General features: G+C 38.9%; 1 protein-coding gene across 9 annotated transcripts in view; it reads right to left on the minus strand.

Moving 5' to 3' along the window:
• NSD1 (nuclear receptor binding SET domain protein 1) overlaps positions 1-21,609 on the minus strand; it is a 227,456-nt gene that overhangs the window by 109,036 nt on the left and 96,811 nt on the right. For 8 of the 9 annotated variants that reach the window (XM_037823128.1, XM_037823132.1, XM_037823126.1 and 5 more), the window contains 2 exons: positions 5,725-5,897; positions 1,224-3,795 (listed from right to left, as the gene is read on the minus strand). In XM_037823128.1, the coding sequence (XP_037679056.1) occupies positions 1,224-3,795; positions 5,725-5,897 (2,745 nt within the window). Of the gene's footprint in view, positions 1-1,223; positions 3,796-5,724; positions 5,898-19,849; positions 19,996-21,609 lie in introns of those variants that run through there. The other variant, XM_037823134.1, reaches the window with a different exon arrangement.

Genomic DNA, 21,609 nt, shown 5'->3' on the forward strand with positions numbered 1-21,609 from the left:
ATAAATCAATGGTAAAGAACTGAGAGTCAAAAATAAATGCATGCATTTATGGTCACGTTATTTTTTACAAAGGTGCCAAGAAAATTCAACAGGGAAAGAATAGTCTTTTCAACAAATGGTCCTGGGACAATTGGATATACACATGCAAAAGAATTAAGTTGGACCCCTACTCATACCATATATAAAAATTAAATAAACAAAAGGATATATAGCACTACATTGGAATATTATTCGGTACTGAAAAGGAATGAAGTACCAATACAAGCTACAACATGGATGAACCCTGAAAAGATTATGCTAAATAAGATTGTATTTATATGAAACACACAGAATAGGCAAATCAGTAAGACTGTGGGGAAATGGAGATTAATAAGGGTACAGGGTTTCTCAGAGGAGTGATTAAAATGTTCTAAAATTGATCATGTTGATGGCTGCACAACTCTGAATATAGTAAAAACCACTGAATTTCAAACTTTAGGAGTTGAGTTTTAAGGTATGTGAGACGTAAATTTCAATAAAACTGTTAGGGAACAGAAAGTCTATGGTAAACAACTTTGGGAAGTCTTATGTTTAGGGACATTTGGTTTTATCTTCAATAACTATACCGTCATCAGTAATATCTCGAAAGACTTCCGTTCTTTACTTTCTGCTGCTAAGTCAGTACACCCTCATACTTCAGGCATTTTTATTTACTTGCAATTCTCATTCCAGAAGGGGTTCATAACACACCAAAGACCTTCCAGTAAGTACCATCCAGTACTTTTATTAAAAGCACTTGTCCCTTTTGTCTACATAACAGGTAAGTCTTCCTCAAAATGTGGTCAAAGGAAATCTAACAGCCAATAAAGTCTGTTTGCTTTCTGTAGACCAACAACCAATCAGATTTAAGTCTCTCAAGCAGTGGAACCAAGAAACAACACAGGCTTGGAGCCTTCTCAATTACCTGCAGTAACAAATTAAACCCAATAATTTCATAAGTTAGAAAAGGTAGGAAATGAGGAGCAGAATCAAGAATGTTCTTCAGATTTACTAAATAGAAGCAAAAAATTTTTAAAAGTCTTCTGGTAAAACTTAATTTCTGAGAATATATAGATACTGGTCCTCAAAAATCCAGACCTTTCTATATAAAGCCTTTTCTTCATCTCAAGTGATAATCCTTCCATCCCAAGGACATTATCCATTATCGTCACTAATCTCTTTGTATCACAGTCAGATATCCTTACCTGGTTCCGGGAGCTCAGACTGCGGAGTCAAACTGGGAATTCCAGACTCCTTTTCCATCTCCTCAATGTTGGCATTGGATTTATCACAAACACTCAACCGTGGGCCAACTGATTCTAAGCAGTCAGTACGATTTGGATTTGTCAGTGTGTCTTCTAGTATATTTGTTGAAGTTGGAGGTCTATGCTCGGAAAACTCATCCACCTTCTGCACAGGGTCACCAGGAAGCAAGACCCCAAAGGCACCCTCAGAGTTTTCCTTCTCCCTAAATCTGTTAGTGCGCTTACGAGGTTTAGTGCGCCTTTGGTTTAAACGCTGCCACCGCTTTTTAGGCACCGCTTGATTTACACTATTAGGTTCATCATGCTCACTATTTACTTCAGATGCCAGCTCGGGGCCTTTTCTGTTTTCAAAAGAAGAGCCATTTTCAAGAATTTCATCTGGGTCAGACTGTTTGACCTTGTTATCAATACGAACATCAGAAAAATGGGCACGGTCTTCACTTGTTAAATGGCCCATTAATAGAAGGGCCTCTTCTTTACCAGGGTTTTCTGCCCCATCCCTCAAAGAGCCACTCACAGAACCTTCACTTTCTCTGTCTACCTGCAGTGCAGCCTCAGGAGTCACATCTGGAAGCCGGCTCAGTTTTCTTCTGCGCTCTGTTTTTAAGGCTTTACGGTTCACTGTGTTCTTCCCCATCTGAGCTGAAAAGCCTTCTCTCAATTTGCTTGATGGCTTTGATCGCCCACAATTGCGCCTGGTAACACAGTTAGCACGACTTTTGCCAGTAGCAGTGAGGTCTCTTCTGTCAGACACAGAGCCAGGCAAGGAGGCAGACAACTCCACAGATGGTGCAGAGTCACCCCCACCAGGGATAGGATGGGCTGAGTCCGGGGTACCATCTCCATTTTTTTCTGAATTGTGGGTAGAGCCTCCTGAAACCAAGACCTTAGAAGCCCCTACTGGACCACTGGTAAAACTGTCCCCAAGACCAGGACTCCGATAGGAGACCAAATTTTGAGCAGTCATCAACCGTTGCTCCTTGGTCTTACTATCATGCATATCTTTCAACATCATTAACAAGGTGCTGAATTTGTAGTCTGGTTCAATAGGTATATGATTCTGACCAGAGGCAGAAGTAAAAAGTAATGGCTTTGATGGTTTTGATGTTCCAGAGTCACTGACATCCTCACTTAAGGATCTATAAGAGAGTTCTTTCAATTCTGACAGAACATGTTTCACCACTGCTGTTTCTATGTCACTTGAATCCCTAGTTTTCTCATGCATGTTGCTCAGTAGTTTTAGCCCATCCACTTTCCCACTTTTGGAAATGCTGGCCAAAGGAGAGCCTCTCATATCTGAAGAGAAGCACTTCAAACTGCAGTCCTCATTTGTAATTGGGGGCTCTACCACACCTGGATTTTCTTTATGTTTGCACTTTATACTTCGGATCTTGGGCTGTTTGCTTTTTGAAAGTAACAGAGCTTGATTTGTAGCCCCACACTTTATTAGTGAGTTCTCACTGGAAATACTTGATGATATACTGAATTGTGGAGAGAGACTGTCATTTCTAAAATCCGACGGGGGTTTGCGGACAAGGGTGGACACCTTAAGATCAGAGAGATTAACCTGAGATGTCTCAGTTCCAGACTCTGCTGGCTTAGTACAATCCATTAAGTGGTCTGTATGTGAGTTAGTAATGAGGGACTTCTGCTTTGCTTTTACCCTAGTGTTTGTCGCAGGATACCCAGAATACTTGATCTTTTCGTTTTTCTGCATGGATAACATGTTCTCTGTTCTGTCAAAAGCATCTGTAATTTCAAGGACACTGTTGTCAGAGTCTGAGCTGTGATCTACAGGATCCAGATCACTGCTTCCATCATCAGAAGTGGTACAGATGCTGATGGAATCACTTCGCTTTTCCTCATCACCTGCTCCAATATAGCAGAGCTGCACCTTTGAACTGCAAACTAGACCTCGTTGGGGTTTCTTTTTCTCCCCAGAACGTTTAGAGATCAAGGCACCCTCAGGCAAGCCCAGTAAAGAGTCACAACTTGAAGTCTCAACTTCTTTCTTTGCAGCAATTTTTCCACAAGAAGAAAACAAGAAACTTCCTGGGGTAGTGTTGGACCCTGTGAGGCTGTTTGCTATTCTAGAAAGTTCACTAGAGGCCTGTTTATCAGAAACATCCCCAGAGATAAAGTTTAGGCCAAGGTTGTCTGGAATCTTTACCCTCCGTTCTTCCTTATGTGTGTCAAATTGCATATGGCCTTTTTTCACACTAGTCCTTTTTAGATTGTCAGAGCTCTTTCTGACTCGAGACTTAGCACAAGGCTTTTCCTTCTCATCTGCAGAATGTTCAGAGTCAAAAGCCAGAGATTTCAAACAGCCATTAAGCAACAGGTCATGTTCTGATTCAGGATCATTGGTACAGTCCTCAAATGGCATATCCTCCTCACTGTCCAACTTGATTGAACTTCTGACACATTTTCGGTTCTTTGACCCTTTGGGAACATCATATTGCTCAGCAAGACCAACACTGGCTTCCCATTTACTCAAAATTTTCTGAGGAACCTTAAATTTAAAGGAGAAAAAGAGTATTACTTACCAAAGAAATAAGAGGGGGGAAAGGGAGATGATCAGTAAGTATCTCTAAAATCAGAACACTTTTCCAAACCTTGCTGTACTTCTTTAAGGCCCTTTAATGGGACTGGCCCACTTGTTATCACCTACAGTTTACTGAAAGGCTACCCAATGGGGATTCCCCAAGATTACTGCCACCACTATGATCTTTCTTAAGAGGAAGGATTGATCCCACTAACCCTCCATTCTCCCTGCCTCTATAAATACAAAAGAATGGACGATAACTTAGATTAGAACTGAAAGTATCACATTTCTAAATCAAGGAATACCCAGACCCTCCCTACCTATGCCTTCACACCTTAGAATAAGGATTTCTTTCCTTTCCAGCTTATGAAGGGGAAGCACATGTGAAGCTAACTAAAAGATAAAGCAAAAAGCTCAAGAGAGTGAATATGGAAAAAAAACAGCACAGGAGGAATGAGCAGGTCAGACCTGACCCTACGGGGCCAGAAATTTGAACCTCCAGTTATGACTGGCCCCTGACTAATCAAAAATCTTCTATACATATTACATAAAACTTGGATCATAACTATGCTATCTCCTGGGCCTAATCATGTATTCCAGAGACACCACGATACGCAAGGTATAACAAAATACTTACACTCTTTCCTTATTTCCTCACAGCATGAGGACACTGAAGCTCTGTGAAATAGGCCTAATTTTCCAGACTTGTATATCCAGCCTGGGCCTCATACAATAGATACCAGTTAAGCTTCTAACAATCAGTTAGTGTTCACAAATATGTTAATACTTGTGAAGGGGATACTCTGCAAAGCGTGCAAATAGGCAGGACATTGGATGGGTAGCCTTCTCTAATAAGGCAATAAGCTGACCATCTGGTTTATTTTACACACTTACACACACACAACCACCCATTAATTCTCATGACTGTGAGCAGAGTAAATCAATATTCCAGAATCTGAAAAGCCCCAGTGAACTTCCCTGAAAAAGGAGTTGGTGAAAATATATAGCTAAAGGCTTCACACAAAAATACTCTGGACACCTCCTCATCAAAATCACCCAAAATACGAGAAAGGATGCAGTGAGCCTCCTTTATTCTAATAGCAGCATACACAAACTTTTAGAGCACCAATCTTATATTAAATATTGTATACTTGATTTTTTAATCTTCATAACAGTTCTACAAGGTAATTTTAGAGAAGACGACACCAAGCCTCAGAGAACTCAGGTTATAATTGGCAGAGTCAGTGTACTGCCTTTAAATTATCCTAATTATGGTTTTTAAATAATAGTCTACAAGTATGTACACAGGGCAGCATGAAAAACCAATCTAAGAGCAAATACTTTTACTTCTAGCATTGCCAATAAAGAAATATTAAAGGAAAACAAGCCAAAATTTTATTAGGCCAATTTTAACAAAAAAACATCAAGCAAAAGAAACAAAAACAAAAAGTTCTTGACCAAAATATAACTAAATTAGAAACTGCAAGCTTAAACATTGAAACAAAAACAAAACAAAGCAAAAAAAAAAAAGAAGCACCTTATCTTTCTCATCTGTAAAAAAAATAATTAATCCAGAAAGTGAGAATATTTCATTTTGATGATCACTTTCTTCTCGTATAAGATGTACCCAAAAAAGACTGATCATGCCGTGTTGTACTGCCAGTTTTATGCTACAGCAGAAGAAAGCTAATATTACCTCTCAAAAAATTGAATATAAATATTTGAAGGCTAGCCCCATGCCACCCCTGCAAAAAAACCCTGTTTTCTAGCTTTTTTTTCCTCACAGATATCCTACTACCAAAGGAAATGGCTTATATTTCAAATATCTAATACTTCTTTCCTGTCTCCTCCATGGCTCCCACAAAGCAGGTAATTTTAAAAAGCAATTTTTTTAACCTTATGTCTATAGCCTTTTTCTTTCTGCTTTCCTCTTCTCCTAAGGACAGGTAGCTCTTCAAATTGATGTCTGCCTTCAAACATAACGATTGCTTTTCCAGCCACCCAGGCTCTTTCACAAGGATCTCCAAAAGCTTCCACGTAGTACTGTCGATAGGGCCTCCGGTTGGAAACTAGATAAAGATAAGAGCCAATGCTATTAATTCAAAAAGATGAATGCTCATCATCAAGAGAACAGTCACACCATTACTATCAAAGAAACATGCTAAAATTCCTACAGAACAAGAAACTCTGTAACAAGGAAATTTAAAAATATTCAGTTCACGTGGCAAGAAAATGTGTAAGAGTTTATCAAAGAAATCAATCATTTAGTCTGGTGACAGGCTGTTCAACCAGTTAGAGCTTGATTAGCTAATCACAGAGCAATTTAATATAGAATATAGCAGCCAACTGATTTCCTTTGACCATCAGTCTATACAATTATCCCATTTTACACACACACTAAGTCCAAAGACTTCAGAGAATGCAAATTCAGAGACAGATGGTAAAACACTGTCTTTGTAGAGAAAGCAGAAGTTGATACAGTTTCAAAATAGGGAAATTAAAAAAAAAAATGATATCCCAACAGCAATAAAGACAAAAAGAAATCCAATTAGTTTCTTGGTTGTCCGAAGTTCTATATGTAATTACCAAAAATAAAAACAACACAAAACCCCATCAGAAAAGATAAATTTATCTGGTAAACATACCTTACACATACTTAAAACTTCAGAATATTTTATAGCAGTCAAAAATGTCACAAAAGAAATATAATCTGGACTATACAAGTTTAGTGATTTATTTTTAAAAAAGGAAATGAAAATCATGTTATACATAAATTCAATTTAACACATCTAATTCCATTATAATAATTACATCCTGTTTCAAAACCCCCCAAAAATCCAAACATCTCTTTGAAAAAAGAGGAAAAGCCTAATTCATCAGAATGCTAGAAAATGAAAAAGGGGAAAGGAGATTTATAAACCAATGTGTCAAACAGATATAAAGAGTTGTGACTATTTTCAAAACTCTTGTCTCCACAAAAACTGGAACAGTAGCCAAAATGCCAAGCTTGTCTTATAAATCCTATTTTTAAAAGTGTACAACTAAAGCATAAAAAATACCTTTGAGCTCTCATAAACTTTAGTTGAAATGGTTGTTTTTCTATAAAAATGTAGCTTAATGAAGAAAAAAAGCTTTCAAAATCGGGGGAAAAAACGGGACTAACTTCCTAGAAACCCATCTACTACATTAAATCATTCAGCAGAGACCACCTATTAAAAGGGATTGAAATTGGTAAGATATATCTACACACACACACACACACACCCCTATACAGAGGTTCTTAAAGTTAATTTGAGAGGCAATTGATTCTCCCCTAGATAAATTCCACAAAAACAGATTGAGGACTTTGATATGTCAGCACTCTGCATTAAATAAAGGAACTCAATGTCTAGAGGGTAAGACAGATATGTGGATTATGGTGACAGAGCATAATAATTGCAGTAACACAGATACTCACTTTTTGAAACAAACACTAAAAAGCCTAAGTCATTAACTGGAGGACGAACAGGACACTGGGGCAGAATTTATAAAGGTAAACAGGTGTTTGTTAGAGAGAGAATTCCTGAAAGACGGTCCAAAACCCTCAAAGAAATAAATGAATGAAACATATGGAATGATTGACAACTATAAGTTGTTCAGAAAACTAAATCATAAAATGAAAGGAAAGAGAAACTAGGCAAGGTATGCAGGGGCCAGACCTGGAAAAGCTTGGATGCCATGGTAAGAGCTTAGCCTTTATCCTGCTAATTAAAGCTGGGGAACCACAGTCGGCTCAGTTTTGCATCTTAGAAAGATAAACCTCCTTGAAGTCTGAATAACATATTTAAGAGGAAACAGAGAGGAGACTCAGTAGACCAGAGATTACTAGAATGACGGAAAAATGCAATTATTAGAACCTAAACTAAGGCAGTAGCAATGGGAATTATAAGAGTAGAAATCTGAAAGATTTTTTAAAAAGATAATCAAGATGGGGGGGGAGACACAGGGGAAGGGTATGGGACTCTTGGCATTGGTGATGGCGTCTGACTATTCTACTTTAGTTTAATGCTATCTTCTTTCCTTTTGTTACTTCCTAGCTATCATTTTTTGTTGTTTTTCTCTCTCTCTTCTTTTTCTTTTGTCTCTCTGCCTTCTTTGACTCTTCCTCCTTCTTTGTGGAAGAATACATAAATATGTGACTATACAGGGAACCATCGATTGTCTACTTAGGACAGAATATATGGTGTGTGAACAAAAGCATTTTTAAAAAAATGGATTGATTAAGAAAGCTTGAGGGAACTATAGTAACTGAAATAAGAGACACATAAGGACCAACATCGCTGGGTCTCACTGATATGAACTTATCATTCTACTTATTATGAGCAGAATGTTCATTCAACAAGGGTGAACTTAAATGTTTGAAAATGGACAGAGGTAATGGTGGCACATTGTGAGAATAACTAACAGTGCTGAACGGTGTATGAATGCAGTGGAAAGGGGAAGCTCAGAGTCACATATGTCACCAGAAAGAAAGTTGGAGGTTAAAAGATGGGAATGTATAGAACAGTGAATCTTGTGGTGGACAACGTCCGTGATTAACTGTACAAATATTAGAAAGCTCTCTCATGAACTAGAACAAATGTATGATACTATAACTAGAAGTTAATAATAGAGGGGTATATAGGAAAAAAAATACCTATTGCAAACTATATACTACAGGTAGTATTTTAATATTCTTTCATCAACAGTAACAAATGTACTATACCAATACCACGAATCAATAATGGAGGGGGGGTGGTTAGGGGTATGGGAAGATTTGAGCTTCGTTTTTTTGTGTCTTTATTCCTTTTCTGGAGTAATGAAAATGTTCTAAAAATTGAAAAAAATTTTTAATTGTGGTAATGGATGCAAAGCTGTAAAGTGGTACCATGGGCAATTGATTGTACACTTTGGATCTTTGGATAATTGTATGGTGTATGAATAATCTCAATAAAAATAAATAAATAAAATTAGGAAAAAAAAGATACTCAAAAGGACTTATGTATAATCAAATAATTTGGTAAAAACAAGTAATGGCAGCAGTGTTGTGAAGAAAAACCGGAACCCTCATACACTGCTGGTGGGAATGTAAAATGCGAGACAGCCTGTTAGTACCTCAAATGTTAAAACAAAGTTATCACTTAATTATTCAATTTCATTCCTAGGTATTTAAACAAGAGATATAAAACGTATGTCAATACAAGAACTTGTAAGTAGCTGTTCATGTAAGCACTAGTCACAACAGTCAAATGGTGGAAACAACCCAAATGTTCATCAACTGACACATGGATAAAGCATGGTATATCCATACAATGGACTATCATTTGGCCATAAAAAGAATGAAATACTGATACATACTACAACACAGATGAACCTTGAAAACTCACGAAGTGAAAGAAACCAGTCACAAAGGACCACATGTATGATTCCCATTTATATGAAAAATCTAGAAAAAGCCAATCTATAGATACATACAATTAGTGATTGCTCAGGGTTGGGAAGTTTAGAGGGCAATAACTACATGACATGAGGTATCTTTCTGAGGTGATGAGAATGTTCTAAAATTGATTGTTGTACACCTCTGTAAATATACTAAAACCCATTTAATCATATACTTTCAATGGGTGAACTGGGTGGCATACGAATTCTATCTCAATAAAGCTGTTCTTTTTGTTTGTTTTTTGTTTCTTTGTTTTTTAAAAAAGGACCTGATGACTGACAGAAAAAAAGAAGGAAAAGGATGACTGCTAGGTTATTTGGTCTGGATGACTAAGTGACAGTGATTTCTATTCACTGAAGTAGGAAATGAAGAAAAAATAACTAGTTTGAGGGGACCCATTTTAGACAAAGCTGAGCTTCAAGTTCCCGAGTCTAAAAGACATCCTGGTGAAAGATTCAAGTATGGAGCTGTACATGCAGACCTGAAGTCTGGGGGAAACACTGGCACTGTGGATATAAAATTCAGTGTTATGATGACAGTTAAAGCTCAGAGTCAAAGAGACAGTAAAGCAACGACAGAAGAGGACCAAGGATGAAAATGAAAAGAATTACCAACATTTAAAAGGCAAGGTAAGAAAAAAGGATTCAACAAAAGGGAAATGAAAGGAAATAGATGAAAACAGTAATTGTATTGCCAAGAGGACCATGAAAGTCAGGAGGAGACAGTTACTAGGAGAAAGAGGAAGTGTTCATCTAATGCACCCAAAATTAAAAACTAGTAACCACTGGATTACCAGGGTATTAGTGGCTCTGCTGAGAGGTTAACTGGAATACAAAGTAGAAAATACCAGACTTCAGTGAATTCAGAAATGAGTGGCGTATCTGGAAGTGGAAAAAGTCAGTGACTCCTGCAAGCTTGGTTACGAAGGGAAGGTGACAGCTGCCTTAGAAGACAGTCATGGGTAGAGCTTTTAGGATATATATTCCAAGAATTAGTTCCCTTGAATCCTATGAACACACAGGAATTCTTTGTTCTAATAAACCAGGTAAGAACAAGATTTCTTAAAACAATTATCACACATGTTAAAGTAGAATTCTACTTAAAGATAAAGAATGAAGAGTGGAGGACTCGGGCAAGATGGCGGCATAGAGAGGAGTGGAAGCTAAGTAGTCCCCCTGGAACAACTACAAAAAACCAGAAACAACTAGTAAATAATCCAGAATAACTGCGGGGGGGACAAACGAGACCATCCATTCATCATACACCAACCTGAATTGGGAGGAATGCCCGAGAACACAGCATAAAATCTGTAAGTAAAACCTGCGGAACCAGGTCGGGAGACCCCCTCCCCCATAGCCCGAGCTGCGGAGCCGCGTGGTGCCAGAGAGAAGCTCTCTCCCAGCAAGCGAATACAGCTCAGCTGAGCTCCAACTGGGGTTTTAAGTAGCGAGTGTGAACTGCTCACTACAGGTACGCAGCCCCAAAAAACAGACAGAGGCTTTGGGTTACGACTGACCTGGGAGAGCAGGAGGGTCGCCTTGGACCGGGTCTGAAGGGGACTATCTGTTTCTTTTTTGGCTCAGTGGAGAAAGCCCCAGTCATTTTCAGTTTCCAGGGCTGTGACTCTGGGAAGGGTGGAGACACCACAAGCAGAGAGCGAGACCATTGAAATGCTAATGACCTCCACCTGAGGGGTCTGTCTTCTCTAGGAGGAAAGGGGTGGGGCCCTTGCCATTCAGAACCAGACCCCAGAGCCTGGGGGAACATGGTCATACCTCCTCACACCAGTCAAGAATTATAGGCAAACAGGCGTCACCTGCTGGGCAGAAAAGCACAGTGACCCGAGGCATCAAAGGGTGGAGCAATTTTCTAAGACACACCCACAGGGAAACCAGATACTGAATATTTCTTCCCTCTGGGACATGAGCCTGTTCTGGTCTGGGAAAACCTGATTTGGATAACCAAGGAAACCATGCCTAGACAACAGAAAATTACAACCTACACTAAGAAAAACAAAGTTATGGCCCAGTCAAAGGAACAAACGTACACTTCAACTGAGATACAGGAATTTAAACAACTAATGCTAAATCAATTCAAAAAGTTTAGAGAAGATATTGCAAAAGAGATAGAGGCTGTAAAGGAAGCACTGGACATGTATACGGCAGAAATCAAAAGTTCAAAAAACCTACTAGTAGATCTATGGAAATGAAAGGCACAACACAAGAGATGAAAGACACAATGGAAACATACAACAGCAGATCTCAAGAGGTAGAAGAAAACACTCAGGAACTGGAGAACAAAACACCTAAAAGCCTACACGCAAAGGAGCAGATGGAGAAAAGAATGAAAAAATATGAGCAACGTCTCCGGGAACTCAAGGATGAAACAAAGTACAATAATGTACGTATCATTGGTGTCCCAGAAGGAGAAGAGAAGGGAAAGGGGGCAGAAGCAATAATAGACGAAATAATTAATGAAAATTTCCCATCTCTTATGAAAGACATAAAATTACAGATCCAAGAAACGCAGCATACTCCAAACAGAAGAGATATGAATAGGCCTACGCCAAGACACTTAATAATCAGATTATCAAATGTCAAAGACAAAGAGAGAATCCTGAAAGCAGCAAGAGAAAAGCGATCCATTACATACAAAGGAAGCTTAATAAGACTATGTGCGGATCTCTCAGCAGAAACCATGGAGGCAAGAAGGAAGTGGTGTGATATATTTAAGATACTGAAAGAGAAAAACCACCAACCAAGAATCCTGTATCCAGCAAAGCTGTCCTTCAAATATGAGGGACAGCTCAAAATATTTTCTGACAAACAGACAATGAGAGACTTTGTGAACAAGACACCTGCCCTACAGGAAATACTAAAGGGAGCACTACAGGGTGATAGAAGACAGAAGTGTGTGGTTTGGAACACAATTTTGGGAGATGGGAGCACAACAATGTAAGTACACTGAACAAAGGTTAACTATGAATACGATTGAGAGAGGAAGACGGGGAGCATGTGAGACACCACAAGAAAGGAGGAAAGATAACAACTGGGACTGTGTAACTTGGTGAAATCTAGAGTATTCAACAATTGTGATAAAATGTACTATGTTCTTTTATGAGGGAGAACAAGCAAATGTCAACCTTGCAAGGTGTTAAAAATGGGGAGGCATTGGGGGAGGGATGCAATCAGCATAAACTAGAGACTGTAACTAATAGAATCATTGTATTATGCTTCCTCTAATGTAACAAAGGTGATATACCAAGGTGAATGCAGATAAGAGGCGGGGATAGGGGAGGCATGTTAGACACTTCACATTGGTGGTATTGTCTGATTCTTTATTCTACTTTGATTTAAGGTTATTTTTCCTTTTGCTGCTTCCTAGCTGTCATTTTTTTGTTTCCTCTTTCTTTTGCCTCTCTACCTTCTTTGACTCTCCCTCCTGCCTTGTGGAAGAAATGTAGATGCTCTTGCTTAGTATGAGCAGAATGTTCAATTAGGATGAACTTAAATGTTTAGAAATGAACAGGGGTGTTGGTAGCAAGATGTGAGAATAACAAACAGTGCCGAATGGTGCGTGAATAAGGTGGAAAGGGAAAGCTCAGAGTCATATATGTCACCAGAAGGAAAGTTGGAGGTCAAAAAATGGAAATGTATAAAACTAAATCCTTTGGTGGGCAATGTCCATGATCAACTGTACAAATACTAGAAATCACTTCATGAACCAGAACAAATGTATGACAATTAGAAGTTAATAACAGAGGGGCATATAGGGAAGAACTATATACCTATCACAAACTACATACTACAGTTAGTAGTATTTCAACATTTTTTCATAAACAGTAACAAACGTACTATATCAATACTAGGAGTCAACAATTGAGGGGGTTTGGTTAGGGATAGGGGAGGTTTAGAGTTTCCTTTTCTTTTTTTCTTTTTTCATCTTTCACTTTATTTCTTATCTGGAGTAATGAAAAGTTTCTAAAAATTGAACAAAAATTAAGTGTGATGGATGCACAGCTGTATGAGGGTACCCAGGGGCAAGTGATTGTACACTTTGGATCTTTGGATAATTGTATGGTATCTGAACAATCTCAATAAAAATGGAAAAAAAAAAAAAACAAAAAAAAAAAAACTAAAGGACAAATGGGGTGGGATGGGAGGATGATTTGGGTGTTCTTTGTTCACTTTTATTTTTTATTCTTGTTCTGGTTCTTTCTGATGTAAGGAAAATGTTCAGAGATAGACTGTGGTGATGAACGCATAACTATGTTATCATACTGTGGACAGTGGATTGTATACCATGGATGATTGTATGGTGTGTGAATGTATTTCAGTAAAACTGAATTTAATTAAAAAAAAAAAAAAAGAAAGAAAAAAGAAAAAAAAGAATGAAGAGTGAATACCCAAAACTTAATTTAGCCCCTTATGAAATAGCAGGAAAAGTTTATTTAAAAAGAATCAAACACATAGGGCAAAGCATACAGGTGAAGAAACAACAATAAATATTTGGAAAGGTCAACAGATGGATGGTGTTGTAGTTTGCTAATGCTGCCAGAATGCAAAATACCAGAAATGGATTGATTTTTAAAAAAGCGGGTTTCTTTGGTTACACAGTTACAGTCTTAAGGCCATAAAGTGTCCAAGGTAACGCATCGACAATCGGGTACCTTCACTGGAGGATGGCCAATGGTGTCCGGAAAACCTCTGTTAGTTGGTGTTCGCTGGGAAGGCACGTGGCTGGTATCTGCTCCAAGTTCTTGTTTCAAAATGGCTTTCTCTCAGGACTTTCCTCTCTCGGTCGCAGCTCCTCTTCAAAATGTCACTCTCAGTTGCTCTTGGGGCATTTTTCTTCTCTTAGCTTCTCCAGAGCAAGAGTTTGCTTTCAATAGCCATCTTCAAACTGTCTCTCATCTGCAGCTCCTCTCTCAGCTCCTGTGCGTTCTTCAAAGTATCCCTCTTGGCTGTAAGAATAAGCTCGCTCCTTCTGTCTGAGCTTATATAGTGCTCTAGTAAACTATTCAAGGCCCATGCTGAATCAGAGTTATCGCCTACAGTTGGGTGGGTTGCATCTCCGTGGAAACACTCAATCAAAGAATCAGAATCTAATCCAAATATTCCAACTTAATCAACACTAATATGTCCACCCCCACAGGACTGCATCAAAGAACACGACTTTTTTGGGGGTATATAATATATGCAAACCAGTACATTCCACCTCCCGGACCCCAGAAAAACATATTCTTTCCAAATACAAAATAGATTCATCCCATCACAGTATCACAAAAACTTAAATCATTTCAGTAACAACAGGTAAGTACAAGATCCCATCAAAATCAGTTACAGGCATGGTCTGTCCAAAAGCAAAATTACCCTCTGGCTCCGTACCTGTGCAACTTAGAACAAGTAATCTGCTTCCAATATACAAAGGAGGACATTCATAGGCTAAACATTCCCATCACCATAAGGAGAAAGTCAGAAAAACAAGGTTTAAGGAACCAAAACAATTTCTAAAACCCGCAGGGCAAACTTCATTAGATTTCAAAGTCTGAGAGTCATTTAGAGAATGGTGTTTCATCCTTGGGACTTGAGAGAGCGGGAGTCCAACCCTTTCCAAGGGCCGTTGCAGCAGTCCTTTCCTCTCCAAACACCGGGGTGAGTGCTCCAACATATCCACACACTGGGGAGACCATCTTCTCGGCCCCACCCTCCTGAAACATCAGGGCAGCACCCGGATTCTCTTCCATCTCCAGGGCACATGCTCAACCCCTTCAGAACAATGGGGTGGCAGCCAGGCTCTCCCCAATCCTCTGGGAATGTGCTCCACCCTCTCTGAGGCCTGAGGTGGCAACACCTTTCCTGAGCATCGTGGTGGAAGGCCCACCCTCGACCTCTGGGGCAAACTCACTCCTTCCATGCGTGTGGGCCACTCAGCTCTCCCAGCCCGAGACCTCTCGACTCCAGATCTCAACCTCCATGGCTCTGTCTTTGAAGAAATTTTTCCTTCAATTTGTTCCTTGTCTGTCTCGTCCAGTGCAGACAAGCAGCAGCTCCATCTATAAAGATCTCACAAAAATTCTGTTGGCTTCCTTCGCATGAAGCACACAGGGTCAAAGCCATCAGACAATAGGACTTTCCACAAATCCTTTCCAGATAACTCCATCTCCAATCCTGGCTTGTACGGAAATGGCGGCTGGGTTCCATGTTTGGTTAAATCCTCAGGTTGGGCTGTAGCTTCTGGGATTCAACCCCCTGGAAGCCCGGAATTTTCCAAACCATCAGCTACTGGTTTCTTTGAACCCAAGAGTTCAGTTCTAAGTTTATTTTTCTCTACTCACATTTTACTATAAGCCACAAGGAGAAGCCATGCTATATCCACTTTTAGTTTTGACATCTCATCAGCCAAGCATCCCAGCTCGTCCCTCTCAAATTCTTTCTTCCATCCGACACCAGGACTCAATGTTGCCAAATTCTCTGCCACTTTAAAACCAGGATCACTGTTCTTCCAGTTTGCAACAAATTCATCATTTCTGTTCAAGGCCTTGTAAGAAGTATCTTTAGAGTCCATATTTCTACTAACAGTCTCTACAAAGCAGTCTAGGCCTTTTCTATCAAGTTCCTCACAATTCTTCCAGAATCTTCCCCTTATCCATTTAAAAAGCCGTTCCAACATGTTTGGTATTTGCAAACTCAGCAGCACCCTGCTTCTCTGGTACCAAAATCTGTTCCAGTGTGCTAATGCTGCTGGAATGTAAAACACCAGGGATGGATTGACTTTTATAAAAGGGGGTTTATTTGGTTACACAGTTACAGTCTTAAGGCCATAAAGTGTCCAAGGTAACGCATCGACAATCGGGTACCTTCACTGGAGGATGGCCAATGGTGTCCAGAAAACCTCTGTTAGCTGGGAAGGCATGTGGCTGGCATCTGCTCCAAGTTCTTGTTTCAAAATGGCTTTCTCCCAGGACATCCCTCTCTAGGCTGCAACTCCTCTTCAAAATGTCACTCTCAGTTGCTCTTGGGGCATCTGTCCTCTCTTAGGTTCTCCGGAGCAAGAATCTGCATTCAACGGCCGTCTTCAAACTGTCTCTCACCTGCAGCTCCTCTCTCAGCTCCTGTGCTTTCTTCAAAGTGTCCCTCTTGGCTCTAGCAAGCTTGCTCCTTCTGTCTGAACTTATATAGTTATCCAGTAAACTAACCAAGGCCCATGCTGAATAGGTGGTGCCACACCTCAATGGAAATTATCTAATCAGATTTATCGCCTACAGTTGGGTAGATCACATCTCCGTGGAAACACTCAATCAAAGAATCAGAATCTAATCCAAACGTTCCAACTTAATTAACACTAACATGTCTGTCCCCACAAGACTGCATCAAAAACACGGCTTTTTCTGGGGGACATAATATACACAAACTGGTACAGATGGTGATGAGAGTTAAACCCAAGTGAGTTGTAGAATCATAAGCCAGCAATGAGAAAAGCTGAAGAGCAAGCTGATTCACTTCCCACAGTGGTCTGTATCAGGCACCCAGATGGAGAAGTACAGATAGGTCTAAAATCAGGATTGGCTGAAAGTCTGTTCAAGATGAATTTAGAGTGTTTCCAGGTGAAGATGGAGAAATGAATAAACATTCTTAAATTCACTCCCTGTCCTAAACCCTCCTAAGGCTACAGTGGAGATTTTAAAGGCATAACACCATAAGAAAGGACTGCTGAGTGTGAATTACATACCTAAGCAGGTATGCTACAAAATTTTGAAATGTGGAAAGTAGGTATGTGTTATGATGACTAACTCAGTAGACCCAAGAATGCCAAATCCTAAGTCATGAGTGAACAAACCTAGGAGCCAACTATATCTACATCACAGTATCCTCAAGAGGCTCAGAATTGGTAGCAACTGGTACTTCTGGAATTTGGAGGGATACAACACAAGATTGGTTGAAAACTGTCAAGTAGCACTGGATACCTAAATTTCCTCCTCCAATCCACACCACTGGAACATTACTTCTCCCTTCGCCCGGCAGAAGACTAGAGGTTTTCTCCACTAGAGGAAGTAAAACAGAAGTCCTCTAGGCTGAGCAACACCAGGCACAGTCGAAGAGTATCAATGCACCTGCATGCCACCAGAAGGAAAGGTGAAAGTTACAACACGGGAATGCATAACACAGTAATCTTAGTGGACTACGACCATGATTTAACTGTATAATACAAAAAATACAGTGTGTGATTATACCTCAATGAAATTGCAAAAGAGTATATGTATACCAAAAACAAAGGGAATGAATCAACTAAATGGTAAAATCACCCAGCCATCTTCACCCACTAAGCTCCGAGGCCTACTCCTTAAGCAGAAGATAAAAGATTCTTCTCTGAGGAATCTCACCAAGCCAATAAGAAAAATGGAGAGGATACCGACAAAGAGTTGGGGGCGGTCATAGAGCTCACCCTACAAGGAAATTAAAAGTTGACAAACACCACACATTTAGAATATGCTCTTTAGTCTTTTACTCTTGAACACAGATCTGAGGAAAGCCTCAAACACAACAGATAGAGAACAAACATACAAACAGTAAAGAAAGAAAGGAACTTGGTACACAAAGACTATGTACAGAGGAGAACAATTTCAAAGGCCATCATTAATATCCTCAGAAGTAAAAGATACTGCATTCATGAAACAAGATGCAGAAACAAAAGGAATTCTTAAACTTCAAACCTAACAGCAGTCGGCTGAAGTTGTGAAACCGTGACCCATGACATTTCTATGAGATTTGCTCTCTAAGTACCTATGAAATCATACATTGAAAATTATCACTGTTACATCTATAGGTTAAAGCTCACAATTCAAAAAATGGGAGAAAAATAATAAAATAAAATAAAACCTAACAGCAGAAATGCAAAAGAAAAAAAAACACAAACTGGAAACCACCTATCTGATAAGAGACTGACATCTTGTATATATAAAGAAATCTTACAATTCAATGACAATAGTACAAATAGCCCAATTATAAAATGGGCAAAAGATACAAAAAGACATTTCTCTGAAGAGGAAATACAATGGCTAAAAAACACACAAAAAAATGTTCATCTTTGCTAACTATTAAGGAGATGCAAATCATCCAGAGATGGATAGGCTTTTATAAAACGGGGGTTTATTTCACTACACAGTTACAGTCTTAAGGCCACAAAGCGTCCAAGGTAACACCTCAGCAATCGGGTACCTTCACCGGAGGATGGCCAATGGCATCCGGAAAACCTCTGCTAGCTTGGAAGGCAGCTGGCATCTGCTCCAAAGCTCCGGCCTCAAAACGGCTTTCTCCCAGGACGTTCCTCTCTAGCAAGCTTGCTTCTCTTCAAAACATCACTCCCAGCTGCACTCACTTTTCTCTCTTTGAGTCAGCTCATTTATATAGCTCCACCGATCAGGGCCCACCCTGAATGGGCGGGGCCACACCTCCATGGGAACATCTCATCAGAATCATCTCCCACAGCTGAGTGGGGTACATTCCAAGCAAATCTAACCATCAAGAAAACATCTGCCCCACAAAACTACAACGATGAGATACCATCTCACACCAATTAGAATGGCTGCCATTAAACAAACAGGAAACTACAAATGCTGAAGAGGGTGTGGAGAAATTGGAACTCTTATTCTTTGCTGGTGGGACTGTATTTGGCAGTTCCTTAGAAAACTAGGTATTGAGCTACCCTACAATCCAGCAATTTAACTTCTTGGTATTTACCAGAGGACCTGAAAGCAGTGACACAAACAAATGTTGGCACACCAGTGTTCACAGAGGCATTATTCACAATTGCCAAGAAATGAAAACAATATAAATGTCCTACACAGGATGAGTGGGTAAACAAAATGTGGTATATACATACGATGGAATACTATGCGGCAGTGAGAAGGAACGAGGTTGTGAAGCATATGACAACATGAATGAACCTCGAGGACATAATGTTGAGTGAAATTAAGTCACATACAAAAGGAGAGACATTGCTCCACTAATGTGAACTCTTTAAAGTAGAATATAGGGGACCTAGAGATAGACAGCTGTTAGTGAAAGGGGAACAACAATAACAGATAAGGTAATCTTAATATGGGAATGCTCAGGAATGACTATGGTTTGCTAATTTCCTTGTGGTACGGTAGAAGCATATTGGAAGCAATGAAGTTATTTCAGGATATTTGCTTTTTTCCTATTCCTTTGTTTTATTTTGTCTGGAAATGGGTTTTTAAAAATATTTTTTTGATAAAGTTAATTTTAAAAAGTTTGAAGACAAAGTTGAGGAAACTTTCAATTAAGTTGAGCAAAACAACAAAATGCAACAAAACAAAGAAGATGAAAAAAAATTATGAAGTCAAGTGAAAGTAGGTCAACATCTGAATAACAGTTTTCAAAACTGAAGAAACTAAATTTCTGGATCAAAAGGACCCTTCTATCCAATACAATGTATGAACAATATACTTACAGCAAGGTATATACTTGTGAACTCTAGGAACAAAGAGTCAACAAGCTTTCAAAGATGGAAAAAAAAAAAAGAAAAAGAAAAGTCACATACAAAGGATCTGGAATCAGAAGGACTTCATGCTGAATAGCAACACTAGAAGACAGTGGAGTAATGCCTTCAAAATTGCGAGCAAAAATGATTTCCAATCCAGTATTTTATACCAGCCAAACCAGCAAACAACTGTGAGAAGAGAATAAAGATATTTTTAGATAATGCAAGCTCTCAGATATTTACCTCCTCCTACAGTCCCTTTCTCAAAAAACTATTGAATTATTTGCTCTACATTCAAAATGAGTGAGTAAACCAAAAATAAGGAAGACAGAATCCATACAAGAGTTGAAAAGAATCCCCAAAATGACAGATGTTCACTAGGCACAGAAGGAAACCAGAACAGATTGGAGGAAGATACAAAAGCTCTAGGTGAGATTTCCTCAAGATGACGAAAATCACAAAACATTGGATTTATCGGATCATGTGGAGAATATAAAAAACTACCAAGAGTTTTACTCTTAGTAGTAAGTACACAGAAAACTAAGAACCCTCCCCCTATAAACAAAACAAAAAACACTAATATTATTGCAAAAAAAAAAACAAAGCATTGTGAAGACAAAGTGGTCGTAGCTGATATTTCTAAGTACCTTCTTCTAATACCCATTCCATATTTCCTTTGCCTTCAGTGAACATGACAGTTGGCCATGGCTCTGTCTGATGGGATTGACCAAATCTTTATTCAAGAAGATCTGGCCCATTAGCAGTCCTGCCTGAATTGTATTGTTGTAGTTTTCCACTAACTTTTATCAGAGGGCATGTAACTAAGAGACATCTTAAAGGACCTCCTGGATCCAGACATACTCTTCCTTAACTCCAGTGAACTAGGAGCCCAATTACCCCATGGTATTCAGGATCAGTCACCCCAGTCAGTGAAGCAACTCCCTTCTTTGACCATCGATTCAGAAGAATGAAGAGCCCAAGGCCCAGCTGTGTATACTGTTAACATAATGCACACACTTAATTCTTAACCAAAATTACCATACAATTATAAGAGGAGAAATAGGGTGCAGGGTAGGAAGGGAGGCACAATGCAGGGATGAAAAACAACTAAATCTACAACTTCTATGGTGAGAAGTAAAAAATAACCTAGAAGGATGGAATTTTGAGGTACAGAAGTAAATGTCAAAACATAAAGTAAAAAACTTGAAGACACTTGAGGGCAGAAGTACAGTGACAACAAAGAACTGTTTTTTCTAACAAGTCTTGTAGAATTAACCGACTGATTTTTGAAACTATTTGCAGTAAATCTGATAAAAATAAAATACTGACATGCTATAACATATGCTAAACAAAAATCCAGACACAAATGGACAAACATTGCATGATTTCACCTATATGAAATACGTAGAATAAGCAAATTCATAGAGACAGGAAGTAGATTAGAGATTACCAGGGGTTGTGTGGGAAGGGATAAGGGAGAGTCATTGCTTAACCGGTACAGAGTTTCAATTTGGGATGATGAGAAAGTTTTAGTAATGAGTGATGGTGATGGTAGCATAATAATTTAAACGTAATTAATGCCACTGAATTAAACATTTAAAAATAGCTAAATGCCAAATTTTATATTATATATAGATGTTACCACATTAAAAAAATAGACTTGTAATGGTTGCACAACTCTTCAAATATACTTAAAAAAAAAAAAAATCACTGAACTGTACACTTTAAATGGTTCAACTGTATGGTATGTAAATTACGGTTCAATAAAGCTGTTACCAAACAAGTAAATAATGACTCTAAAAAACAGTTTTATGAAAATT

This window comes from Choloepus didactylus (assembly GCF_015220235.1).
Source record: "Choloepus didactylus isolate mChoDid1 chromosome 11 unlocalized genomic scaffold, mChoDid1.pri SUPER_11_unloc1, whole genome shotgun sequence".
NCBI classification, from domain to species: domain Eukaryota; kingdom Metazoa; phylum Chordata; class Mammalia; order Pilosa; family Megalonychidae; genus Choloepus; species Choloepus didactylus.